At 48.9% G+C, this 22,370-nt stretch overlaps 1 protein-coding gene across 3 annotated transcripts; it reads right to left on the reverse strand.

The window, feature by feature from the left end:
• Positions 1 to 50: 50 nt before the first annotated feature.
• Positions 51 to 21,772, reverse strand: USP28 (ubiquitin specific peptidase 28). Of its 3 annotated transcripts, XM_063178264.1 has the most exons (26): positions 21,133 to 21,313; positions 18,436 to 18,513; positions 18,029 to 18,161; positions 17,422 to 17,533; positions 17,093 to 17,255; positions 16,069 to 16,155; positions 15,496 to 15,633; positions 15,014 to 15,087; positions 14,462 to 14,538; positions 14,197 to 14,345; positions 12,057 to 12,184; positions 11,790 to 11,885; positions 11,242 to 11,421; positions 10,329 to 10,543; positions 10,018 to 10,088; positions 9,476 to 9,704; positions 7,900 to 8,103; positions 7,250 to 7,389; positions 6,877 to 7,062; positions 5,865 to 5,960; positions 4,863 to 5,041; positions 4,692 to 4,770; positions 4,299 to 4,378; positions 3,193 to 3,316; positions 2,486 to 2,684; positions 51 to 1,122 (listed from the first exon to the last, which is right to left on the reverse strand). In XM_063178264.1, the coding sequence occupies exons 1-26, from the start codon at positions 21,145 to 21,147 to the stop codon at positions 947 to 949; spliced, it is 3,408 nt and encodes a 1,135-aa protein (XP_063034334.1). In that variant the 5' UTR covers positions 21,148 to 21,313; the 3' UTR covers positions 51 to 946. The 3 variants fall into 3 exon arrangements, with proteins under 3 accessions (XP_063034334.1, XP_063034335.1, XP_063034336.1); XM_063178265.1 differs by lacking the exons at positions 5,865 to 5,960; positions 6,877 to 7,062; positions 21,133 to 21,313 and adding an exon at positions 21,714 to 21,772; XM_063178266.1 differs by lacking the exons at positions 14,462 to 14,538; positions 15,014 to 15,087; positions 15,496 to 15,633; ... (4 more) ...; positions 18,436 to 18,513; positions 21,133 to 21,313 and adding an exon at positions 13,800 to 13,876 and having other exon boundaries at positions 14,197 to 14,248.
• Positions 21,773 to 22,370: the final 598 nt, after the last annotated feature.

Below are 22,370 nucleotides of genomic sequence, written 5' to 3' on the forward strand. Positions count from 1 at the left end.
AGGGAACCTTCAGGCAGAACCCTAGAGTGGAATAAAGACATGGAAGGAGCTTTTTCATTCTAACATAGAACAAATGCTTTTATTGCACTGTTAGAAAACTCTGCATAGTTCCAAAAAACAGGATCCCCCTCCACTGACTCAGAACTTTTGGCTTACAACTGCTGCAGCTCCAATGCAAGCACAGGGTGACCGCAAAAGGAAATGCCAACAGGGCACTCTGTTAACAAAGTCAACACAAACGCCCACCACCAACACAAGGGGCTGATCTGAGCCCTCAAGTTGCCATTGACAGTAATCGAGCCCTGATCCACCACCCGAGGGGAGAAGGAAGTTTGCTTTCCGGCCACAAGGGGAATATCCTTTGGGGTGATGTGACTGCCCTGAGCCAGTCAGCTCCTGCCAGGCACAAACCCACAGCCCCGTCCTGGCTCCTCACTGCCAGGATTTGCCTGCCTCTTCAAGGAAGGCTCCTGCGTGGTTTCTGGTGCCAGCTGGAATACAAAAGGCAAAAGCCTGCTTGACTTGACCACCACACAGAGCTGCGTGCATGACTGCCCACGCTGCAGAGCACGAGCCACTGCTCCTTGCTGCCTCCTCCTCACTCAGCCCGGGCTCCTGTGAGCAGGAGTGTGGCTGGACTGCAACACGCAGCCTCTGGCAGTGGCCGTTCAGGGAGCTGTGGAGGTGCCCGAGAGCGCAGCCCCAGCTGCCCAGGGGCTGCAGCTCGAGGGCTGCCAGGACAGAGGAGCCTCTGGAGCCCGGCTGGGCCCCACGGTGCTGCTGCGCTTTGCACTGTAACAGTGGTCCAGGTCCTTCGTGTTACCGCCTTACGTTCTGCCTCACAAGTGCAATACTGCTTTTTATCCGCTCGTATTTACAAAGAACACAGCTTGGAATCCCAAGGGCCCCTCTGCTCCCGCTGCAGCCCCGGCGTGCCTGCCCGCGGCTACTGCACGGCCACGGCCGAGGCGCCGTGGATGGACTCCATGACGGCCGCAAAGCGGCTGCACAGGTCGTAGGGGGAGTTGGGCCGGATCTTCGGGGGCTCCTTCAGCACAATGACCTCGGTGGAGCCGTCCAGGAGCCGGGGCAGCAGCTCACCCAGCTTCATCTGCAGCTTTGCTGTCAAGGGGAAAGGAGGACACGGTCAGTGGCAGCAATGGCAGAGGGCTCCAGCGCCGGGATAAGGAGCTGTGGTGCCTTTTGCAGGTTCCTCTCCCTGCGCTGAGAGCCGCCCAGCCCATCACCAGGGACCAGCAGTGGCTGCTGAGGCAGAGGAGGCCCCGCACCGGGCAGCCCTGCCTGCCTCCCAGGGCTCTGTGAGGGAGGCTCCACTGCCACCTGGGAGCACAGGCCGTGTCCCACTGAGACACGAGGCACGGAGCTTTCCCTGGAAAGGTGCTCCTGTCCCGGCTGTCAGTGAAGAACCACTGCGTGCTTCAGGGTGACACCCAAACATTGACTGTGCAACTGAGGGCAATGGAGCCTCCACATCCTGTACCCCCCAGACAGGCCAGTTCAGCCCGTGCGGAGCTGGCACCGTCCACTCCCAGGGCAGGCCTAGGCCCCTGGGGTGCACGACACACCATGGCCCCAATGATACACCACGGCCCCCACGACACACCACGGCCCCCACGGGGGAAGAGGAGTGAGCAGGCAACACCTGAGCCAGCCCACGTGACATGGGAGGGGTGAGCAGCTTCTGGTTCTTTGAAACCTTCTCTGTAAGCAAAGGCTGTCACATCCAGCCCAGCAACTGGGATAAATGTATCCAATATTAATTTTTACAACATTATTTTGAGAATAAACCTCTGTGGTTTTGCATAATTTTCTTTCATCAAGTTTACCCCCTGTTAGCGATAAGAACTCTGCAGGGACTCCCCAGACCTTCACACACATGTCAAGGCAAGTCAGGACCAATTTGTCTGACGAGAAATGACCTGAGGGGAGTCACAAGTCACAGAGGCTGACTCCAGAAGAAAAGACAGAACAAGAACAGCTGCCCAGAACCAACATTTAGCTCTACAATGACAAACTCCTCTTCAGAAGGCAGAGATGCCCCAAATCTGCTCCCCCATTCCATCTTCCATAACCTTGGTCTCTGATAACACCTGCTCCTCCCTCCTGAAGAGGAGCATGCCATGCCACAAAGCATGTCTGCATTTACCTGCCATTCCTGGGTACCTCCAGTCAGGCAGAAGCCCTGACAGAAGACCCAAGCCCCTCAAGGGAACTCTAAGCCATTCTTGGGACATCAGCTGTCCCATTTTAGGGATGAGGTACACTTCTGCAGCTTTAGTGCAAAAGACTAATTTCTTCTGTAACAGGATTTAATGGGTCATTCAAATGCATTTCTCCTCCCACAATTAGAAGGGCCTTGATGGGCTGCAGTGCAGACACCGAGTATTTAATTTTAGATGGTCTTTAATTCCTTCTCAGTTCAGATCCAGATACTGCCTGCCCATGAACAGCAGCCATGTCCTACCGTCCATGTCTTCTCGTCCCAAATAGGAGCACCAGCGGTTCCTCATGACCTCGATGGCATCCAGGTCCTCTTTGGAGATCTCAAAGTTGTTCATGAGATGCATGCAGGGGATGATCAGCTCATTCAGGATGCTCACACCCTCTGACACATGAGCTTCTTCACAGCTGACAAAAAGAGAAGCTGCCACCTCGTTCAGCTTCTGGGGGTGGAAGGAGAATTGGGGACAGACTTGTAAAGAACAAGCATGGACCATGGATAAGCATCCAGGAAAGGCCCAGCTTGGGCCCTGCACTGGCAGCCATGCAGAGAATAAGGACTAACAAACAACACCAGGAGCTGGTGGAACAGCCACTTTCAGGCATGGGAAACACACCATAGAAAACAGACTTGAAAACATATATATGCATACACATGCAGGCAATTTGCTGTATCTGTATACAGAGAGCACACAGCTTATTTACAGTTCTGGTTTGAAGATGGCAAGAACCAGATCTGCCTTTGCCTAGATTCCCTGAAACCTATGTGGCATGTTCTTTAATTGAATCATGATCATTATTAGCTTTCCATATTGCTGCTGGCACTCAGCAAGGGGCAGAGTCACATCAATAGACATAGCAGTAACAGTTACACTGGTCTTGGCTGCCATGGTGCCCCGGCTGCTCCCCCCCCTCCTCTCCAAAGTGAGGGCTGAGCTCCTGGATACAAACCAGGAGACATTTCCTCCGGTACAAGGCGATCAGCGACTCGCTCACGCCGCGGTTGGTTCCCTTCAGCAGCAGTTTGGTGTTGCTTTGGTAGGCGTAGACCAGGTAGGTGAGTGACTCTTGGTACCTGCAAGAAGAGGGTCAGCTCTGCAGGCTTTGGGCTTTGCCAGGGCCGTGACTGCAGCCTTTCCCTGGGCTCAGCTCAGGAAACCTTTCCTGCTGGGCCCGGCTGGAAGATTCAGGCTCGATGGGAAAAGCTGTATTTCCTTGCCAAAGCACAAAAGAACAGATGCCCCATGTCAAGCCATTCCTGCTCCTTTTTGCCCAGAATGCCAAACAAGTGTCTGGGCAGAGCCCCTTAAAACCAAGTTTATGTGCAATGTGCTTGTTTCTGTGTTTGTTTTCTGTACTGCTCCAGGAACTGCACTATGAGAGGACACCCCAAGAAGGGCAGAAGGCTGTGTATTTCAGTCCCTCGCACACTTCAAGCTTCAGATGAGAAAACAGAACTGCTGACAGGGATCAGGTCAATTTGGGGTAATTCTAAACTGCTCTTGTCATGTCTCATGTCAATTTGCCCACCTGAATTTGGTGGCTTGTCACTGTGAACCACCTTGGAATTCAGTTCTGTTTCCAACCAGGAATAATTTCTGAAAGCCTACACCACTGAAGGAAAATACAGGTTCTAGAGTGGTAAGGAGGAAACCAAGGCCCTTTGAGAGCTCCAAACTATGTGTTTGCACAAAGTGTAAATCCATCTAAAGGCACTTTCCTTTTAATACAGGAGTCCAAGGTGAAAAATCCCAAAGTGATGGCAATCATTCCTGCAAATTCATCTCCTGAAAACAGAATATAAAGCTCTACTTCCCAAAGGGAAATCCTAGGGGAAACTCTCAGAACTGTCAGGCAGCCAGCCAGCAGCTCAGCCTCATATTTTTTAAACTGTTAACCAAGCTCGATTGTGGATTCAAGAAGACCTATTAGCAGGTCAAAAAATCTCCCACTGGCCTCAAACACAGGCCATTGTGGCTCAAAGAAAAATTTTTGTCACAGTGGCCTTTACTTTTAGCTACAACTTATCTTGTCCAAACACAATTAGAGGAACTTACTTTCTATTCTGGTAGAGTTCCAACCCCGTCAGCAGGTAAATGGACACCTTGCGGAAAAGGCTGTAGTCCTCGTGCCATCTCTGTGAGGAGAGGAGGAAACAGAGCATCAGCCTCAGCTGGAACACCCACATGCAGTCTGGGGTTCCCAATTCTACCCTTTTAAGTGTTTAAATGTCTCTCATGAGTGACACATATGAATTTAGCCAACTGCAGACACTCCTCCAAGCTCAGATTTCCGTTGTATTCCTTCTCCCACAGCAGCTTCCTGCAGACACCCTCTGCCAAGTGGCCACTGTGCTGGCCATGCAGCTCCATGCCATGCTCCCCATTTCCCAGTTTGGACAGAGCCAGCTAGGACAGCTTGAAGGATCAGACAGCTCTCTGGTCCCTTACCTTGTACTCCTCCATGTCAACATCGTCAGGACCGATTTCGCTCAGCTTTGCCCGTGCCACCTTCATGATGCTGATGGACCTGCTCCATGTGAGCAGAAAGGAGAAAAATCACAACAGTGGCCTTTGCACATCCAGGTGGGAAAAGCCCTCCCTGGAACCCTGAGCACTCACCGTTCATCGTAGCTGAGGTTCTTGTCTGCAAACTGCTCGAGGAGGGTCCGTTCCACCACCTGCTGCGGAGCGTTGTTCTGCAGGAAGTAGATGAGCACGTGCTGCAAGCGGGCATCGTTCTGGGGGGTCGGGGTCTCTTTGGAAAGCAGGTACAGCCGGGAGTACTCCTCGTGGAATGCCTGCCAACAGAACACAGGTACTGACAGATCCACCCGTGTGCCCGTGGGAATGCCACAGCAGCTCAAACGGGTCCTGCTCGGAAGGACTCCTGTGGTGACACCGAGCCTCCTCTGCTGGTGATATCCCAGTGCTCAAAGAAGCCCACCAACACCTCAGCTCTAAACCAATGGCCCCCACAGCCAGGCAAGCCCCACGTGTGAAGTGTGAGCTTCCAAAAGTGCCAGGGTGTCTAAATGCCTTTGAGAGAGGGTACAGCTGCCTTAGACCCATTTGGCAACCCTCTGACAAGTGCCCAGGCTGCCAAAATCGACTGGGACACACTTCTACCTGCTGAGGTGCAAGAGTATCTTGTGATTTATAATCCCATAGATTAACAGCATGGATGATTCTGTCCATCTGGTATTTTTAGTTAAATTTACCTGCCTGTAAAATCTAACACCAGCTTCAGCATTCACCAGTGGTTATGCTTTCAAACCTCTGTTCACACAGACATTTCTTGACATCTTTGACAGCAGAGGTCACAAGTAAGCAAGTATGTTCAGGAGGAAAAAACCAAATTTTACAGTACTAAAATAAGCAGAAAAAAGTTTCTGTTTGTCTTGGCAGGAGGGTGTTCCCTTGCAAGCTCTAAAAATTGTTTTGAACCCATGGATATCTCATCACTGTAAGAGCGCAGGAACTAAAATGCAGGGCAAAGGCCATTAACCAGAAGAAAAAGTGCACAAATCGTTCCCTTTACATTCCTGACCTGTCAATATGGCACATACTCTATTCTGGGAAAACAGATATCCATACTATTTGATTTAGCAAACAAATCAATACCTTAACAAGCCCTGCTTCAGACCCGTCACGATCAAAGGTCTGGCGGGCTTTTGCAATAGCCAGGATGACACCTTGCATGGCTGGACTCAGCATCACCTACCACAAAAGCAGGAGAACAGACACAAACAGGAACAAGGAAAACAGTAACAGACAGGGAAAGAACAGACAGCACAGCGAAGAATGGAAGAAACTTTCAAAAGTAAGATTTAAAGGAAATTGTATGAGTACAGGTGTGATAACTGGGGCTGTGAGTTACTTGCATGCTACTGACTCTATCCATCACATGCACTTTACATGCTGGGCTTTTTTTAGGCATTTAAAGATCTCAAGGCTGGTCACTCCAAACCCTTGAATTTTTAAATTCAACTAGTGAGAAGGTAAAGCAGGCTGGCCATGTCCCCACCATGTCCCACTCAATCTTCCTAAGACATGTAAAATAAATGCAGAACCTGTGGTGCAGCAGTTCCTTGAGCCAAGATAACTCCAGAACATCTCAAACCTACTCAAGGAGTGACAGCCCCAGTGTTTGTGTGAAATCCAACTCATGCAAGTGAGAGAACTTCAAAACACTGCTTGAGCATGTATGAGAGTGGTTAAAGTCAGACCCCAAAAAAATCAGTGGGCAGGGTATGTAAATTATGCTATTGGGATTAAAGTCTTTGACTGGGGACAAAATAGTAACTGAAGACAGCAGAGAGACTTGTAAAGAAATTAACACGGGTAGGATCGATTTTGATACAGTTGTGCCAAAAAGAGGAATTATGACCAACATGCAGATTGACAAACTGAGTACTCTTATGGAGCTCCTTTTCTGATGACATTTAAAAATGGAATTATGGAATGATGTGGTCCCCCTTCCCTTCCACAGTAGGAAAACTGACTTTGTACAGGGTGTTACTCCTATGACAGACACTATGACACCCACCCTTAGGGCAGCTCAAAGCCAGCTAACTACAAAGCTAGAGGCTAACGAGCAGCAGTAATTTATTAATCCCTGCACCGGGATCTGTACCTCCTCATTATATCCATCTGCATCGGATCTAACGGGAATCTTCCCCACACTGGGGATTTCCACTTCAGAGACCTGTGAGCTAGTTTGGGCAGCAGCCTCTGCTTCCTGAGTGTCCCGGGGCTGCTCTGCCTGAACTGTGGGGGATATTTCTTCTGGATGGGCCTTCAGTGGCTCTACCTCCTTGCGCTGTGGCCAAGAAGAAAAAGAAGAGAGTGAGTAAGAAAATCCAAAGCCAAAAACAGGAAAGCCAAAGGGGACTGAGCTAAACATGGCGCAGCTACAGAACTTCACAGAAATGGGAAAAGCAAAGGTCTATCAAGAAGAATAATCTGGAGACAAGGGGGAGGTTCTTGGGCCAAGGCTGAGCTCCTACCTCGCACAGAGCTGCCTCGACGCCGTTCTTCTCGTAGGCATCAGCAGTGTTGGCAATGGCCTTGGCAGTCTGCTCCTTGGCAATCCTGGCATGCTCCGAGGACAGGGAGTGCACGCTCGGCTCACACACTGGGGACTGCTCTGTCAGGACAGATGCGTGGTACTAGTCAGCAAGAGCTGCAAGGTTTTTTTTTCTCTCATGTTCAAAAATGCTTTGCAGCTTGTCCATGCAGTTTTACACAGCTGCTGCCTTCCTGCCCGAGGTGAAGGCACTTGAGGCGAGTGTGTGCGTACCCCGTTCCAGTGGGAATGGCACACGGCATCAGGGGTTCCTACTCCAGAGAACAGCACTTGTCCACTCCGTATTTGTGAAAAACAAAAAAAGCTGGAAATGAACTGATATTAGCCCATGATGAGTAAGTGAATGGGAAACTGCATTTCTGGGGACAGGCTTGGAAGGATGCACGTGCAAAACCAGCAGAACAGCCTTTTGTACTGTCAGGGCAGAGCCTCCAGCAGCTGCCTGTGCTGCCTCTTTCGCACCTGCTCCTGCATTCTGACACATTTGTGCAAGGCTTCAACACAGTGGTACTGGTGACCAGCTGGCTGTTCCTGGTTCTGACACTGTCTGCAAATTCAGAGCGAGATTACCTGGTCCTGACTCAGAAGAGAGGTCCTGCAATTCAGAAGTAGGTGAAGGCTCCATCTGAGGAATCTTGCAAGATTGCTCCTCATCCCACTCCTCTGCCTCCTGCTCCAGGCGCCAGTTGTCCTCCTGGATGTAGTGTCTCAGTTCTGGGGACAAAGCTTCCACTTCCTTCTGGAGCTGTCTAGCCTCTGGGCCCTCACCCTCATCTGGAGGAAATGCAAGACTGGCATAAGGAAACACACTGTGGCAGGGCACCACCCTTAGGGACTAAGCACACACACAACATCATGGGCAGCACAGGAAATTGGCTGAGGGATAAAAGGGGAAAGAAGCCAAATTTTCTACTGGCTCTGTAATTTAAGGTGATCCAGAAGCAAAGGTGCAAAAATAAAGACAAATCTACAGAGTTATCTAAAACAAACCCCTGTTTTGTTCTACTACTGGACAGCATTTACACAGAGCAATTCCAGAACCAGCATCTGCTGATGCAGGTCAGACACATCCTGGTCCAAGGGCTCCAGGTGCACAGGGAACAGCACTGAACTGCCAACAGCTGGAAAGTTCACAGCTCAGCCAGAGATGACACACCTTCATCACTGTACAGCAGGTAAGGTAAGGGCTGCATGGGTTCTATAGCATGAGTATCACACTGATTTTTCTTAGTGCTTTTTAGGTGTACTTCAGTATTCACTTGTAAAACAGCACAAAACCCAAGCAGCATCAGCTTCAGACAAGTCCTAAAATTTATCAAAAGCAAATGGCAACTTTCTACAGCAGATATTTTTATGCACCCTTTGCAAAATGCTTTAAAAAACAACAAAAAAAAATGCATTAAATAGGAGAAAAAAATGGGTTTGTTTCAGAACTGTCATAAGAAAACAAAGAACAACCTCCAGATCCTCATCAGCCACATTTAGCAATGAACAGAATGTCAGCTCTCCATTGTTTCTTTCCATTTATTATATCAAAATGAGCCACGCGTGAAATTATTGTGTCCTTGTACAGCTGTTTGCCATGTCTAGAGCCACGTGCACAGCAATTTCTCCACAAAGCACTGGCACGGCAAACACACTAAGTCTGAGCCACTCAGGTACCAAAACCTCTCGGGGAAAGGCTGCACAAAAAAAGAGCCCATTTAGATTAGGTGTAATCATCAAAGACCAAGCAAATGAGCCAGGAAGTGTGATAAAAATGGGACAGATAAAGTGGTGGTGTTTTACATGCCCTGAGGAAACAAATGCTGCCATATAAACACTACAAAAAGTCAAAATGAAGAAGACAAGCACTAGATGCATGTTAAATGTGGCAGAGGGGCAGTGTTAGCCTGTACACCCATGATTCACGCGTGAGGTGCTGTTTCCAATCTCAACTGGATGCTTCTCCTGGCAGTTTTCAGTCCTACCAGGTATTTAGAAATGAATCGAGCATGAAGCAGATTATTTAATCCTATCTGAGGTGAAGTTTTGTGCTTTGTCAAAAGACAGCTGTGCTGAAGGAGCTGAGGAACATAATGATCATGCAGGCCAGAGAGACACAGCAGCACACACACGTCATTAACCAGCAGTTGTGGCCGTGTACCTGCACCAACAGGGGACACCTGGTCACTGATGTACATCAGGCAGTAGGCACTGGCATTCCTCAAGCCTCCAAACGACTCTCGCTCCAGCTCTTCCCACGACGACTCTGTCACTGAGATGTCATTGTACTTGAGCCATCTTTTACGGGGCTGGTCATAGATGAAGGCCCAGTAGTGCCCTGCATTTGCCTGCCCCTCATGGACCAGGACTGCATGCAAGCGATAGGGAACCTGCAAAGTGACAAGGACATCGCTCAGGGGCGCAGCCAGGGACTGATTCTGCCTGACCTCTCCACACCAACACTGGGAATGTTTGTAGGTGCAGCACGGCACAAGAGTCGAGCAATTTGATAAATTTCTTACTGGGTGAAAACTGACTTTTAAGGAAAGAAGAAACAAGATTTTCATAACTAAATCTTTCTCTGCTTCATCACTGGAAATTTAAAAATACAGTGGAGGGGGCAATTTAAACCAATGTCTACTAACAAAAATGAGGATCAGCAATACTAGGTGAATATTTACATACTGAAGCTGCATTTCCTACCTGCTGGAGGAGAGGGTCACAGTACATCTGTTCGATGGACAGGTTGATTCTGGCAATAGATTCCTTCAGATCTGCCAAGAACATCAACCATGAGAGAAATGCATAAAAATTAATGACTACTCATCAGGCTATGCTAGCTCCTTTCACTTCAAAGAATTTGAGGCCATGCAGAGAATATCAGATAGACTCAACACCAGAGCTCAAACAGGGACAAAATTATTTGTAGTTCAGGCTGTATCCAGCAAAGCTACAGGGGAGAAACCAGGTGGGCACTGAGGAGGAAAATCCCTACAAATGCATTTGGGGCCAACCTTGCACGTCCTGCTCGATCTCGTTCCTCCATCGCTGCAGACACGTCTGAACCAAGTTCAGCTCTTCCCTGGAGACCACGTGAGGAGCTGGACGCTCAGACAGCTCTGCAGGTGAAACAGGAGGCTGGAGATCCATACTGGAGCTCTGCTGCGGTGAAGAATTGGCCACAAAGAAAGCTTCATCTTCAGTCCTAGCATCAGTCCTTTCTTGTATGCTGTGGAGCAAAATCCAAGAGTAGTGGGCAGGTTTTTTAATCTTTCTCTAGTTTTTCTTGTTTCGGAAAAGAATACAAAATAAACCAAACAAAAATTACTCTAGAGCTGGAGCAGGATTTCCTTTCCAGAGCAGTATAAAATGTAGAGAGAACAAGTACACTGAAATGTGCTTCAGCCTTCATAGTCCAAACTAAAATACAGGAAGAATACTAAGGCAAATTCTTCGGGAACTCTCTAAGCACAGATCCACAATGAGCAATGCTAAAAATTCCTTCCATTGCTACTAAGAAAACGTGTGTGTTTACTCAGCTTAATTTAGAGTGTTAAACCAACCATGCTAGCCTGGGTTATAATAATCTAATATTGCTGTAATTTACTGGTCAATGAAGCAAAAAAAAATGAGTAGCCTAACCCAAAAGAGCACATAATTTAGTTCTTAACTGCTGCTTAGGCAAGGAATATAGGGATGCTCTTGGACAAGGAGAAAGAACAGAACAAGATGCAGTGTTTTATTTACACCAACAGAACCAAATGACCAGCAAAGCAGTGACCCACTACTTGCACAAGCACTTGCACACTACAGTATTGTGTTCACCAGCGCCCAGATAAATAACACACTTTTGGAAAGCCACCCAGGACCATTTAGTTGGGAGGTGAAGCGTCCTCCTGTGCATCCTTTTAATTTCTGTTTACTGACCTGTTTGGCTGTGAAAGCACATCCAAAACATTGGGCTTGGCCTGGGAGTGCAGGGGAGTTGTTTGAGAGCTCTGAGCAGAGCAAACAGCCCCAGCTGGCTTTGTGGCAATGAACTCGAGCACATACTGCAGCATGTCTGGCAGTGGAAAGCGGGCTGGGCCAGAGCCATATTCCATGTACCTAGGGGAAAATGCAAGGTGTTGTATGAAGGAAGGAATGAGATAGGTTTAAACCTCATGGGACAAGAGAAGAACAACTTTTTCTGTAATGTGCTACTGGGCTTCCTCACCTACATTGCCAGTGCAGCTGAAAGTGTCAACTCTGCTCTTGAAAGAATTTATTCCTATAACAGTGCCAGTAAAATTTAGAAACAATTGAAGAGACAGGTTTGTTTTTGGAAATACACTTCCTTCTCCCACATGTTTCAGAACAAGCACGTTGCTGTTTCTGCTTCCCCTACAAGCTCCTCTACTATTGGAAAGCTCATTTAAAATTAAACATTTGCACTCTTCCAGAAGGCATAAAAATAAAACCAGCTGACTACTCACCTTTCCAGTTTCTGCTGCAGAGTCACCATTTTCTCCTTCAATCTCTTCATTTCCTCTCTTTTCATCTGAATAAGATCTTTATTGCAGTAGAGGTACCTAAACAGAAATACAGAGCCCCGTTTGCCAGGTGAGATTTTTTACTTCTAACATCCACCATCTTCCATAAATATTTTAGAATCTTTTCTTGCTCACCCAAACAACCTTTTTAATTTCTTTATTTATAGCAAAGCAACAGCTTTAAACATACCATGCAACAGGCCAACTCACCTGTCCATATACATAGTCTGGGGAAACTCTAGCTTGGTGTGAATTTTCTCTGGCTGTCCTAGTGACTGATTGAACTCAAATCGGGAGAGTTCAAAGGTCAGAACTGGTGGGAGTTTTGTAAACCAGCGCTGTAACAAAAGCAGAAATGCCCCCAGAGGGAAATGTTTTAAGATGACTGCTAATGGCACATTTCAGACTGATCCTATATGATTTCAGACTGATTTAAAAGTCTCTGTCTTTAAGCACAGAATTAGGTTTTGTTTGCAGAGTGACTAGTCAGAAAGCCAAATTTTACAAGTTAGTAATTTATGCTTCCATTTTACATTTTTACTGTGAAAAAGCCTCATAATTGCTCTCAAGATTACTTGCCATTGCCTAATGCATCCAGCTTGACGGATTATTAAGTCCAGCACTGAATTTTACAAATTAGTTGAGGCTACACACAATCTGCACATCATCTAGGAGCCCCCAAGAGAGTTCTTTTCTGAGGAAGATCACATGGAGCGATGAACAAACCAGGAGTCCTCCTGCAGCACCAGAATCCTTCTTCTCTCTCAGTCTACTTGCAAACTTGATTTAGGGGAATCAGAGAAGACCCCCAACTACTTTCTGTAGCTACACACACTACTTCAAAGAGTTATGCTGAAAGAAAAATTATCAGTTGAATTTACACTTCCTCTTGCTCTTCCTGGATTCACAACAACTTCCAGCATCCACTGCCAGATACTTCCTTTACCTATTTTAGCTTGGCACCACCCACTTCATGCTCCCCTCTGGATTCAGGATGGGCACACTAAGCTCCTTGTCCTTTGTGGAATTCGTGTCAGGTGTGCTGCAGCAACAAAACTGCCCCACACCAGAGCTTTAGAGCTTTCTAAGCAGCAGCCCATAACCACAAAGGAGGAATGATTTATGCTCCCATAGTCTGGGAGAAGTTTCTGTAAACTCCCCTGCTGCTTTGACTTTCAGCACACTTGCCTAGGTGCTCAAGAGACAAAATCATTATTCCCTATGTCCCCTGTCATGCCACCACATCCTAGGAAGTGAAACTAAGATGCACAATTTCCCCAGTAAGGCTTCTCAGAAATTAAGGCAGAGCCCTTTCCTCCTATCTGTGCAGACAGAAGAATTAAAACAGCTCCACAATGGGTCAAATTTCCCTTAATTTTGGGAAAGAATTTTGAGGAACTAAAAAAGCTTGGATTGAAACGAACCTGCCTGGTGAGCTCCAAGGTGCCTTTGTCTCCAGCGCCAGCCAGCACCAGCTACACCCACATCCCCTGTAAATGCACCTGAACTGCTTCAGGCAGAAACCAGGAAAACCCAGGACAAACACTGAAGTCCAGGGTCAGAACAGAGCTCCCCTACTCAAGACTTTGTTTCTCCTTTGCTAGTCTAAACCACAGCAACACAATTTCCAGACATTCTCACAGAACTGAAATACTCTTCCCTGCCCTGCCTACACCAGATACCTTTGCCAATGTTGTTTCCCAGCCTCTCTCCAAGCTAACTTTTGCTGCACTTACACACAGAGGATGCTGAATGCAATGGTGCTTCTTCACCTTGCTGCAACTAAGTTTTTTATGATTGGTTTGTGATTAGTGAGATTAAAAAAAAAAAAAGAAAAAAAAAAGAAATGAAATGAAATCATCACAGTCAGAAAATAAGAGTGAAACCAAGAAGAAAAACCCCAAACCATACACAATATAATAGGGAGAAAGAGACAAATTCCAAATGGCATACCATGGAGTTAAGCACTGTACTTTTACCCTCCGAAAATATGGAGGCAGTAGGTCTCCCCCTACTCAGGTACAGGTAGGCTTCAACAGAAAGAGAGAGACTTGACTCAGAGGCAGACATTGACCTTTGCAATTTAAAATAAACTCTCTGAACTGGTTACATAGGACATCACATCTTTATAATTCAGCAAAGACTTCGTGTCTAACTACACTAAGTGTCCGAACACCTAACACTAACAGACATTTACATGAGATTCCAGGTATCCAGAAAATGTTTTGTATTCAATTCTTAGAGAACACTCACAGTTGCCATTCAAAGTTATCAGAGTAGCCCTGCACTGTGTGTGCTGCACTTTTCTGCAGCAGGCAACCAAAGGCTCGACAAAAAAGGTCAAACTAACCTCCTGTCCATACTTCACTGACTGAGATGCTGTTGCCTCATCCATCTCTCCCTCCACCATGGCTCCTTCCAAGCACTCATTCAAGTTCCGGTAACCATTTACCTGAAGGGGATACTGACCAAAGGTCTCAATCTTGGAAAAAGTGTTGCCTGGATGATGGAAACCATACAGAAACCATGAGCTAACTCAAGAGAACAAAAATTCTGGTTAACTCCAAAACACTCAAAGGAGTTAAAAAGTTCAATCTACCAAGCCCTTAACTCACCCTCATGGACACCCTCCGTCAGGAAAGTCCCGTAGAAGAGCTGCACCATTGGGTTTTCGGATTTGTCCCCAAGGCTCCTGTTTCAGAGAGCAAAAGCACACTTTCATTTGCAGCTGGAGATTGCAAAAGAACCCCAAGTCGTAATCTAAGCCTGTCTGGGGGCCTACAGGCAAAAGAACATTTTTCTATCCAAGCACTAAATAAAGAGGATGCTTCTCATTAATTTTCATGTTCCAAAGCAATGATAACACTTACACTGGCAAGAGGGGGGGAAAAATGTTAAGATGCCAGCTTCTGAAAGGAAGTTTCAAACTACCAGAGCTTTTCTGTTCACCAGGGCTGCTGAGCTCCCTCAAAAGCTCATTTACTCTGCAGACCATACTGGCACTGAGTGAAGTCCCACACTCACAAACAGGAGATGCAGACATAACGTTTCAAGCTGAGTAAGCCTCATCCACAGGAAACAAAGAACACTCATTTGCTCAAAATTTTCACATAAAGTCCTCCAACTTATTAAAAACCTCCTTAGATCAAACTCCCAAGAACACTCACGTGACATTCACAGTGAGCTGGAATGCATCCTCCAGCCAGTCCAGTAGTTTGTGTGTAAACTCACTCACGTCTTGCTGCAAGAGAGATGAGAGTGGAGAATCAGTTGTGACACCCACCAGAAGGTGTTCCCCCAGTCTGCTGAGCACTGACACAGCCGCCCCCATTCAGCTGAGCTGTGAAAGACTCAAGTGCTGGGCTGATTTAGACTGATAATGAACTCTGCTTATCTGAACACTAGATCAGAGGAAATTATCGTGATCGCTCCCCGACTACGCAGATGGCGCTGGGTAGTGCCATGCTACGCTGGCTGGGTAATTAGCACGCATGTACATTCTGCTCTAATGACACAGGGACAGCTGCTTGTCGGCTGACAAACATGGGAAAAGGCCTCTGAAAGCACCAGCAGGGTGAGGCAAAATGGGGGTGCCGTGGCTGTGACTGCTGGTTTGAAGAGAGCTAAAGGATTTTCAACATGGTTTTACCTGTGGTTGTTCAGCTGATCTAAACACGTCCCTCAAGAGTTCCAGTGCTGCAGAAGGGTCTACAAACTTACGCCATGTCCCCAGCATTAATGCAAACAGACACTGAAGTTCTTGCATGAATGCAATATTTCTTTTTCCCTGCATTGCAAAAAGAAGAAAAGTCAAAGCCATCCTGCAGCTCTAAAAAGCATTATCTTAAAACACAGCACTACTGAACACCACAGGCACATATAGTAAAAGGTACACAACCAGCTGCACACTGGCTCAAATACCACTTCTTCTACTATGTATGCAAACCAATGAGTCATCTGGAACTGCCAAAGAAGTTTTATAGGAAAAACATCTCCCCACACAGCAGTTAAAGACTCTATAGAACAGAGATACAAGAAGCAGCCCTTTTTTTTCCTATCCTGATTCTGTCTTTGAGAATTTCCTAAATTTATCTTAAACACAGCCACATGATTTTAAAGCCACAGGTCTCAGATAGCCCCAAATTAAATCTGGTTAGAGAAAGAGCAGAATGCTACACCACAAAAGAGGGAAACTTGACAGTGTTACTGAATCAAAACTTACAGTGTGACTACGACAACTCTCAAGCACATTCTGTGGGAGGGAGTAGCCAAGGACCAGCCTCCGGAAATCTGGCAACTGGAACAGAGACTGAAAGGAGAGGAGAGGTAAAGCTCGGTCAGCATCTGCAAGGACTGGACTCACTGCAATCTGATGCCCTGTTTTCACTCTGACTTGACAGGTTTCTTTTGTAACTTCACATTCCCAATGGTCCCATGTTACTGGATGCATGTTTACAGTGTGAGCAGCCCTTTGCTGGACCAGCACAGAATCAGAATAATGGAATTAACTGGGCTGGAACAGACCTTTGAGATCATCAGCATGTTTGCACCCACCCAAAGGGCGAAATCTCATCCTGCCATTTCTAGGACAGATATAAACTTTTTAGGAAAATCATTCTATTCTGCACAGGCAGGCTCAGAAAAGCATCCAAGAAGAAGCCATAGTGAGAAGAACCCATTTGCAGCTTTCTTACTTCCTCTCAGAGCTCAAGACAAATGATTAACATCTCTCTGCTGATGTGAAATGGTTAGGAGAGACAAATCTGCTCAGTTCCACTTACTATTGTCTCTTCTTCAGATCATTACTAATAATACATGCTGCCTAGTTGTTTATTTGTCTAAGCATCTATGCCAGTGTATTCCATTAACTGAAATATGATACACCATGTGTTATCGAGCCAACAATAACTGCAGTAAAATTAAATTACCAGTTCACTTTGCCAGGCAAGCTTCTATCATTTCAGCAGGCACCTGGCCATCACTGCACAACTCCCTGCATACAGACACACAGATTCTCTGTATCTGTAGCTATTTTTAAGTAAAGCCTATTTAACTGCTCTTTGGCTCTTTCTGCACAGGCACATCACATAAACACAGAAGTTTCTGTGTTTGAGCAGGGTCACGTTCACTCATCTGCATACGATGACTCCCCCACAGAGCTGCTGCATGTTTACTTCTAACTGAGAAACACTCTGACTCCAAGGCCATAGCAAGTTTGAGATCAGAGAACTTTTTTTGCTGATTACCTGTATAACAGCACTAAACCAACATGTATTTCCTATGTTTTTCATTCCAACAGGCCAGTCACCCGCTCTTCTCCAGTCACTCTGCTTGGGGCTCTCTCCCCAGACTTCGCAGCGTTTCCTTTTGGAGCGGTTTTTGTTTTCAGCAGAATGGGGATCCTGTGGTCTGTCACAAGAGAGAAACACTGTGCGGTAAAAGCTACAGCAATCAAGCTCCCCTCCAGCCAGTAGGTGTCCACCTGGCAGGTGATCTATGCTAGTTCTCCAGTTAGCAGTCTCAGAACCCACTGATATCTGGAAAGCCAAAGTGGGGGTCTTACAGCTCCACTGACCTTTCAGCTGCATCCCTTTCTGCAGCTGAGGCTTTGGGTGATTCCAGTGGTCTGACAGTGTTGGCTGTGCAGAGGCTGTCTTGGTTGTGAGGGGCAGGTGCAGCACCAACATCTAGAAGTAGAGGCAGCATTCTGATCAGTTTTCCACCAACAGCAGCAAACGTTCTCTTTAAGAGAAAATTCTAGAAAACATCATACTTCACAAACATGGCTCTTCAACCAATACAAGCAAAATTTCCTAGTTCAGGTTTTAAACAGAAATCCCTGTTCAGATCATGCCAGGCAGCCTAGGAGCCACTGAGTGAGCTGGATGAGGAGAACAGGGCAAAGCATGCAGCTGTGCACTACCCAGATTTCCTTACAGCTAAATTCAGAGCTTAAGGAAACAGTTCAGAGCTCTTGAAATAGAGAGACAGGATCATCAGCTTTTTAACTGTGATGTGTCACCTCCAAACATTATTAAAACACTACTAAGCGATCAGTACTGGCAAAATATGCACCAGAACAGAAGCTGGAGGGATGTGCTGCTGGCAGAAGCAGGGAGGATGGATATTTCCCCTTTGAGCTCACACATGAAGCTGCAGGAGTGAGCAGAGGTGAGGCTTACCCTGTGGGAGCTGTTTGCCCACCACACTCCCTTCCCAGGCGGATGGTTCTGCAGCAGCTGGGCTCTGCACCGGCTCTGGAGCAGGGTCCTCTGTCAGGAAGGTGACTGCTTCCATGAGATCTCCATCAGCAGCCTGGCAGAACGGGAGGGGAAAGCAAAGCACCAGTGAGGAGAAGAACAGCAAAGGATTTACCCTTTGCCTCTCACACACCCAGGCTGATCCTTTATCACTCTCACAAGCCACACATGGACCATTCTAACAAGGACCAGCCCATCATCAGCTGACAAACACACCAGCAAACACCTGTGTGCTATGCTGGGCGGGAGCCCCAACTTGCCTGACTTCTTGGACAAAATCTACAAAATCAGAGCTCTCTTTCCCCAAAACTATGGCAATATACACCAACCTTTAGAGCAGCAAGCAGGAATGCTGAATCCTGAATTCCTGTGATCTCTTTCATCTGATTTAGGAGCACCTGGCAATCCTATGTGCAAGAAATAAAGTCAGCTTATGTGAAAAGGTGACCAGGATGGACATCAAGCTGTTTCTGCAAGGCTTGCTGAGGGCCCAGCAGAGCACTGCTTCTTTCCTTCCTTTCTGCTGACACACTGACACTCAAGCCCAGTCACACTTGCTTAATGCAAACAGCAACATCAGCTTGAACATCGCACTCGGGGTTTTCCCTGCTGAATTCACAGACTGACATGCAAGCCCCCGTATCCTCAGGAGAACGCAGGCAGGCCCGGGGGCCAGGCCCCCTCACTGTGGGAGGTGCACACCTGTGGAGGGAAGGGGCTCCCCGCCCCCAAGGCAGTGGCATGTGCAGCAGGACATATAAGGCGGCCGCCTGCTCCCAGGGCACGGTCAGGAGCTATTTTCAGTGTGGTGGCACATGCCATTTGTGCATGTCACTTCTTACTGACAATAAGGTGTCAGACCAAGGACCCAGGAGCCTGTCATGCTCCTCCTTCCCACTCCACATAGAGCACTTGAGGTTTGGGGAGACACTTGCTGCTCAAGGCCCCATGGTATGGTTGGTTCGGCCACTTAAAACAAATGATTACAGAACCTCTCTTTACCAGACTTATAAAGTCTTTGCAGCCTAGGCTTACCACAGGGTGGTCACTGCACGTGGCAAGCACAAATAACCTCAGTCAATGACTACTAGGAGAGGCACCTCTCCACAAGGAGCCTCCCAGCACTGGGGTCCCACCAGCCCTGCCCATGGCTGCAGTTCAGCCGATGCTGCTGCCAAAGGCTCACTCTGGGTGACAACTGAGATGCAGCTCCATAACGCTGGCATTGCATGTGGTATGGCAAAAATATTACAACAGGAACAACTGCTGGGTCTGTATCCTGATTTACAGAGGCTGTAGGGGATCCTGCAGTCAGCACAGCCTGATCAATCCCAGTTCCTTAAGATCACACTTTTAATTAATCTTAACCAGCAAAGTTGCAGGCAAATGAACTCTGGTTTCTACTTACTCTCACCACTGAAAAAAAAATTAAGATGCTTCCAGGCCACTGGAACACAAGTTCCACCCAGTGAGTAATGAGTCAACTACTATTTGAGCCCCCCACCCATACTGGTCATGGATGATACTCCACACACAAAGACAGCACACACCTGTGTTAGCTATTCAAACAAAAAACTCCTATTCTGGTGGCAATTCTCTGTCCCTTTTAAAACACTACTTTTGCTCAACTTCTACAAGAAAGAGCACACATGTGTGTGCAACCCCCCTCAACTCCATGTGCTCTTTATCCTGAGAAAAGCCAAGACAGCCTGGAACGCCTCAGAAGCCCCAGGAGGAGCTGCCTGATGAGGAGCCAAGGCTGAGAGACTGAGGGCAGGCATACTCCCACAAAGGCAAACCACTTAAATCATGTTGCTAATTTTGCTGCCTTAGCGCGTGCCGTGCATGTCGGCTGACCCCACCTTGCGCCGCAGGGCAGATTTTTCCAGTGAAGAAAAAACCCCACAAACACCCTTGCTAATACACTGCATTATAATAATGAAACCTGAGGCAGGACAGGGCATGATTTTCTGTGGTTTTTCTGCTCCAGCACACAGAGAGAGAAGTCACAAAGGCTGCTGTAAGCATAAAAGCCAATTACTGATCCTCTGCTCTACGTTACCATTTAATTTTTCAATGATTTTTGTGTGGTTTTATTCAGCCTTTGAGGAAAGGTTTGTGCTAACAGCAGAGAGCTTATCCTGTACCACTTTTGAGAGGGTTATGGCAGCCTGGGGCAGCCCACAGAAGCCACCAGGAACCACTCTTTGTGCAACCAATTTGTTAAGATTTTGGGGATTGTGCGTAGTTTTGTTGCCATAACTAGTCTGGTTATTGCTTTCTGAGGTTACACGCCATGGGGCTACAAAACAAGCTCTGTAGCTGGTAATTAACACCAGTGTGCTGCCACTGCTAACACACCCTGCACTTGCAAACCCAAACTGAACCAAAGCCCTACCTGCTGGAAAAATAACAACCCAAACCCAAATCCTATTAGTATTAAATTACAGCAACAAGAGATGAGTACAAAACCAAGAGGCTGAGAGGAAAGAGGGTACTAGAGATAAAATTACAAGGTCAGCCAAGAATGATGGAATAGAAAGGTTTTGCCATTTTCCTGCTCTGAGGTGACTCACCGCCCTCAGAAGTTTGTTTTGATGAGAAACTGTGAAAAGGGAAAGGAGCAAATGCAGTGCAAGAGTTCAAGGGGGTTCCAGAAATAAGCACCCACAAGGAGGAGGAAGGCTGCAGCACAGAAGCAGCACCCAGAGCCGTGGCCTTCAGCCTCTGCTCCTCACACATTTTCATCGTGGGGGAGAATGGATACGGAGAGGGCTGGAAACCCACAGGCGGCAGCAGGAACAAAGCCCACGTTCCCGGCCAAGGCTTTCACAAACCAATATCCGCCACAACAAGAAGCTGCAGGCAGCAACCTCGGACTGCATTAACGTGCGCAAGATGCACACAGAGGGCACGGTCTGGTCCCTGTCCCCGCCAGACCCGGGCACGGCTGCTGCACTGATGCCACTCCTAACGCACAACCAAAGGGCTGACACCCCCATCCCATCGCACCCCGTAACTCTGACCTCTCTGAAACGCATCTCTTGGGTCCTAAGAGCACCGAGATGCTACAGGACAGTGCAGAGCCCTGTGTCAATTCGGGATGGTCCGGGCTTCAGTCCCCTGAGCACTGACACAGCCTCGCGTCCGGGTCCGGGTCCCTTCAGAGCCGATTTACGCAGAGCCCTCAAGTCTGGAGCAACAGTTTTCGCTGCCTTGCCCCAGGAGGTGCTGCTCGGCGGCGGGGAGGGCACACGCGTTCCTGCTCCCCGCAGAGCGGAGGGTGTCTGAGCGCCCGCCCGAGCCCTTTCCCGTGGTACCGGCGCATCGCGCGGCGCCGCGCGGAGCCCGTTATTCCCAACGAAACCCGACGGGGCGGGCTCCGGGAGCGCGCAGAGCGGGGAAGCGCTGCGGGCCGGCCCCGAGCGGCCGCGGGCCGCGGGCTCGGGGCGCAGCGGGGCCGCCGCGCTGCGAGGCTCGGTCCGGCGGCAGCCCCGGCCCGCGCGGGGGGCGCCGCCCGCCGCCCTCCTGGGGCTCGGCCCGCCGTTCCCCCGCCCCAGCGCCCCCGGCACCCCGCCCGCCCCGCGGGCTCGCCCCGCCGGCTCACCTCGCCGCCGCCGCCCCGGGCCCGCAGCTCGGCCGTCATGGGGCCGCCGGCAGCGGCGCCGTCCGCACAGCGCACGCGCGGCCGCTCCGGTTCCGGCCGCGCCGCCCGCCGGGGCCGGGGCCGCGCCGCCCGTGCCCGTCTGTGTGTCCGCCCGTGCCCGTCTGTGTGTCCGTCTGTGTGTCCGTCCGTGTGTCCGTCTGTGGGTCCGTGTGTCCGTCCGTGCCCCCGCCCGTCCCCGTCTGTGTGTCCGTGTGTCCGTCTGTGGGTCCGTGTGTCCGCCCGTGCCCGTCTGTGTGTCTGTGTGTCCGCCCGTGTGTCCGTCTGTGTGTCCGTGTGTCCGTCCGTGTATCCGCCCGTGTGTCCTCCCGTGCCCCCGCCCGTGCCCGTCTTGTGTGTCCGTGTGTCCGCCCATGCCCGCCCGTGCCCCCGCCCGTGCTCGTCTGTGTGTCCGTGTGTCCGCCCAGGTGTCCGCCCATGTCCGCCCATGCCCGCCCGTGCCCCCGCCCGTGTCCCCGCCCGTGCCCCCGCCCGTGCCCGTCTGTGTGTCCGTGTGCCTGGCCGTGTGTCCGCCCGTGTGTCCGGCCGTGCTCCCCCCCGAGAAGCCGCCGATCATCGCCCCGAGCCCGTTCTCCCCCGTGCCCCCACCCCAGCAGCCAG

The sequence above is a fragment of the Melospiza melodia genome, chromosome 29 (assembly GCF_035770615.1).
Source record: "Melospiza melodia melodia isolate bMelMel2 chromosome 29, bMelMel2.pri, whole genome shotgun sequence".
Taxonomy (NCBI): domain Eukaryota; kingdom Metazoa; phylum Chordata; class Aves; order Passeriformes; family Passerellidae; genus Melospiza; species Melospiza melodia.

Excerpts from the sequence above, each read along its gene's own strand:
- USP28 (XM_063178264.1), bottom strand. Across the intron at positions 17,534-18,028 it reads GGGCAAACAGCTCCCACAGG|ATGTTGGTGCTGCACCTGCC; the intron begins GTAAGCCTCACC and ends CTCTACTTCTAG. Across the intron at positions 5,042-5,864 it reads CTGAAGCAGGGCTTGTTAAG|GCATTCCACGAGGAGTACTC; the intron begins GTATTGATTTGT and ends TTCTGTTGGCAG.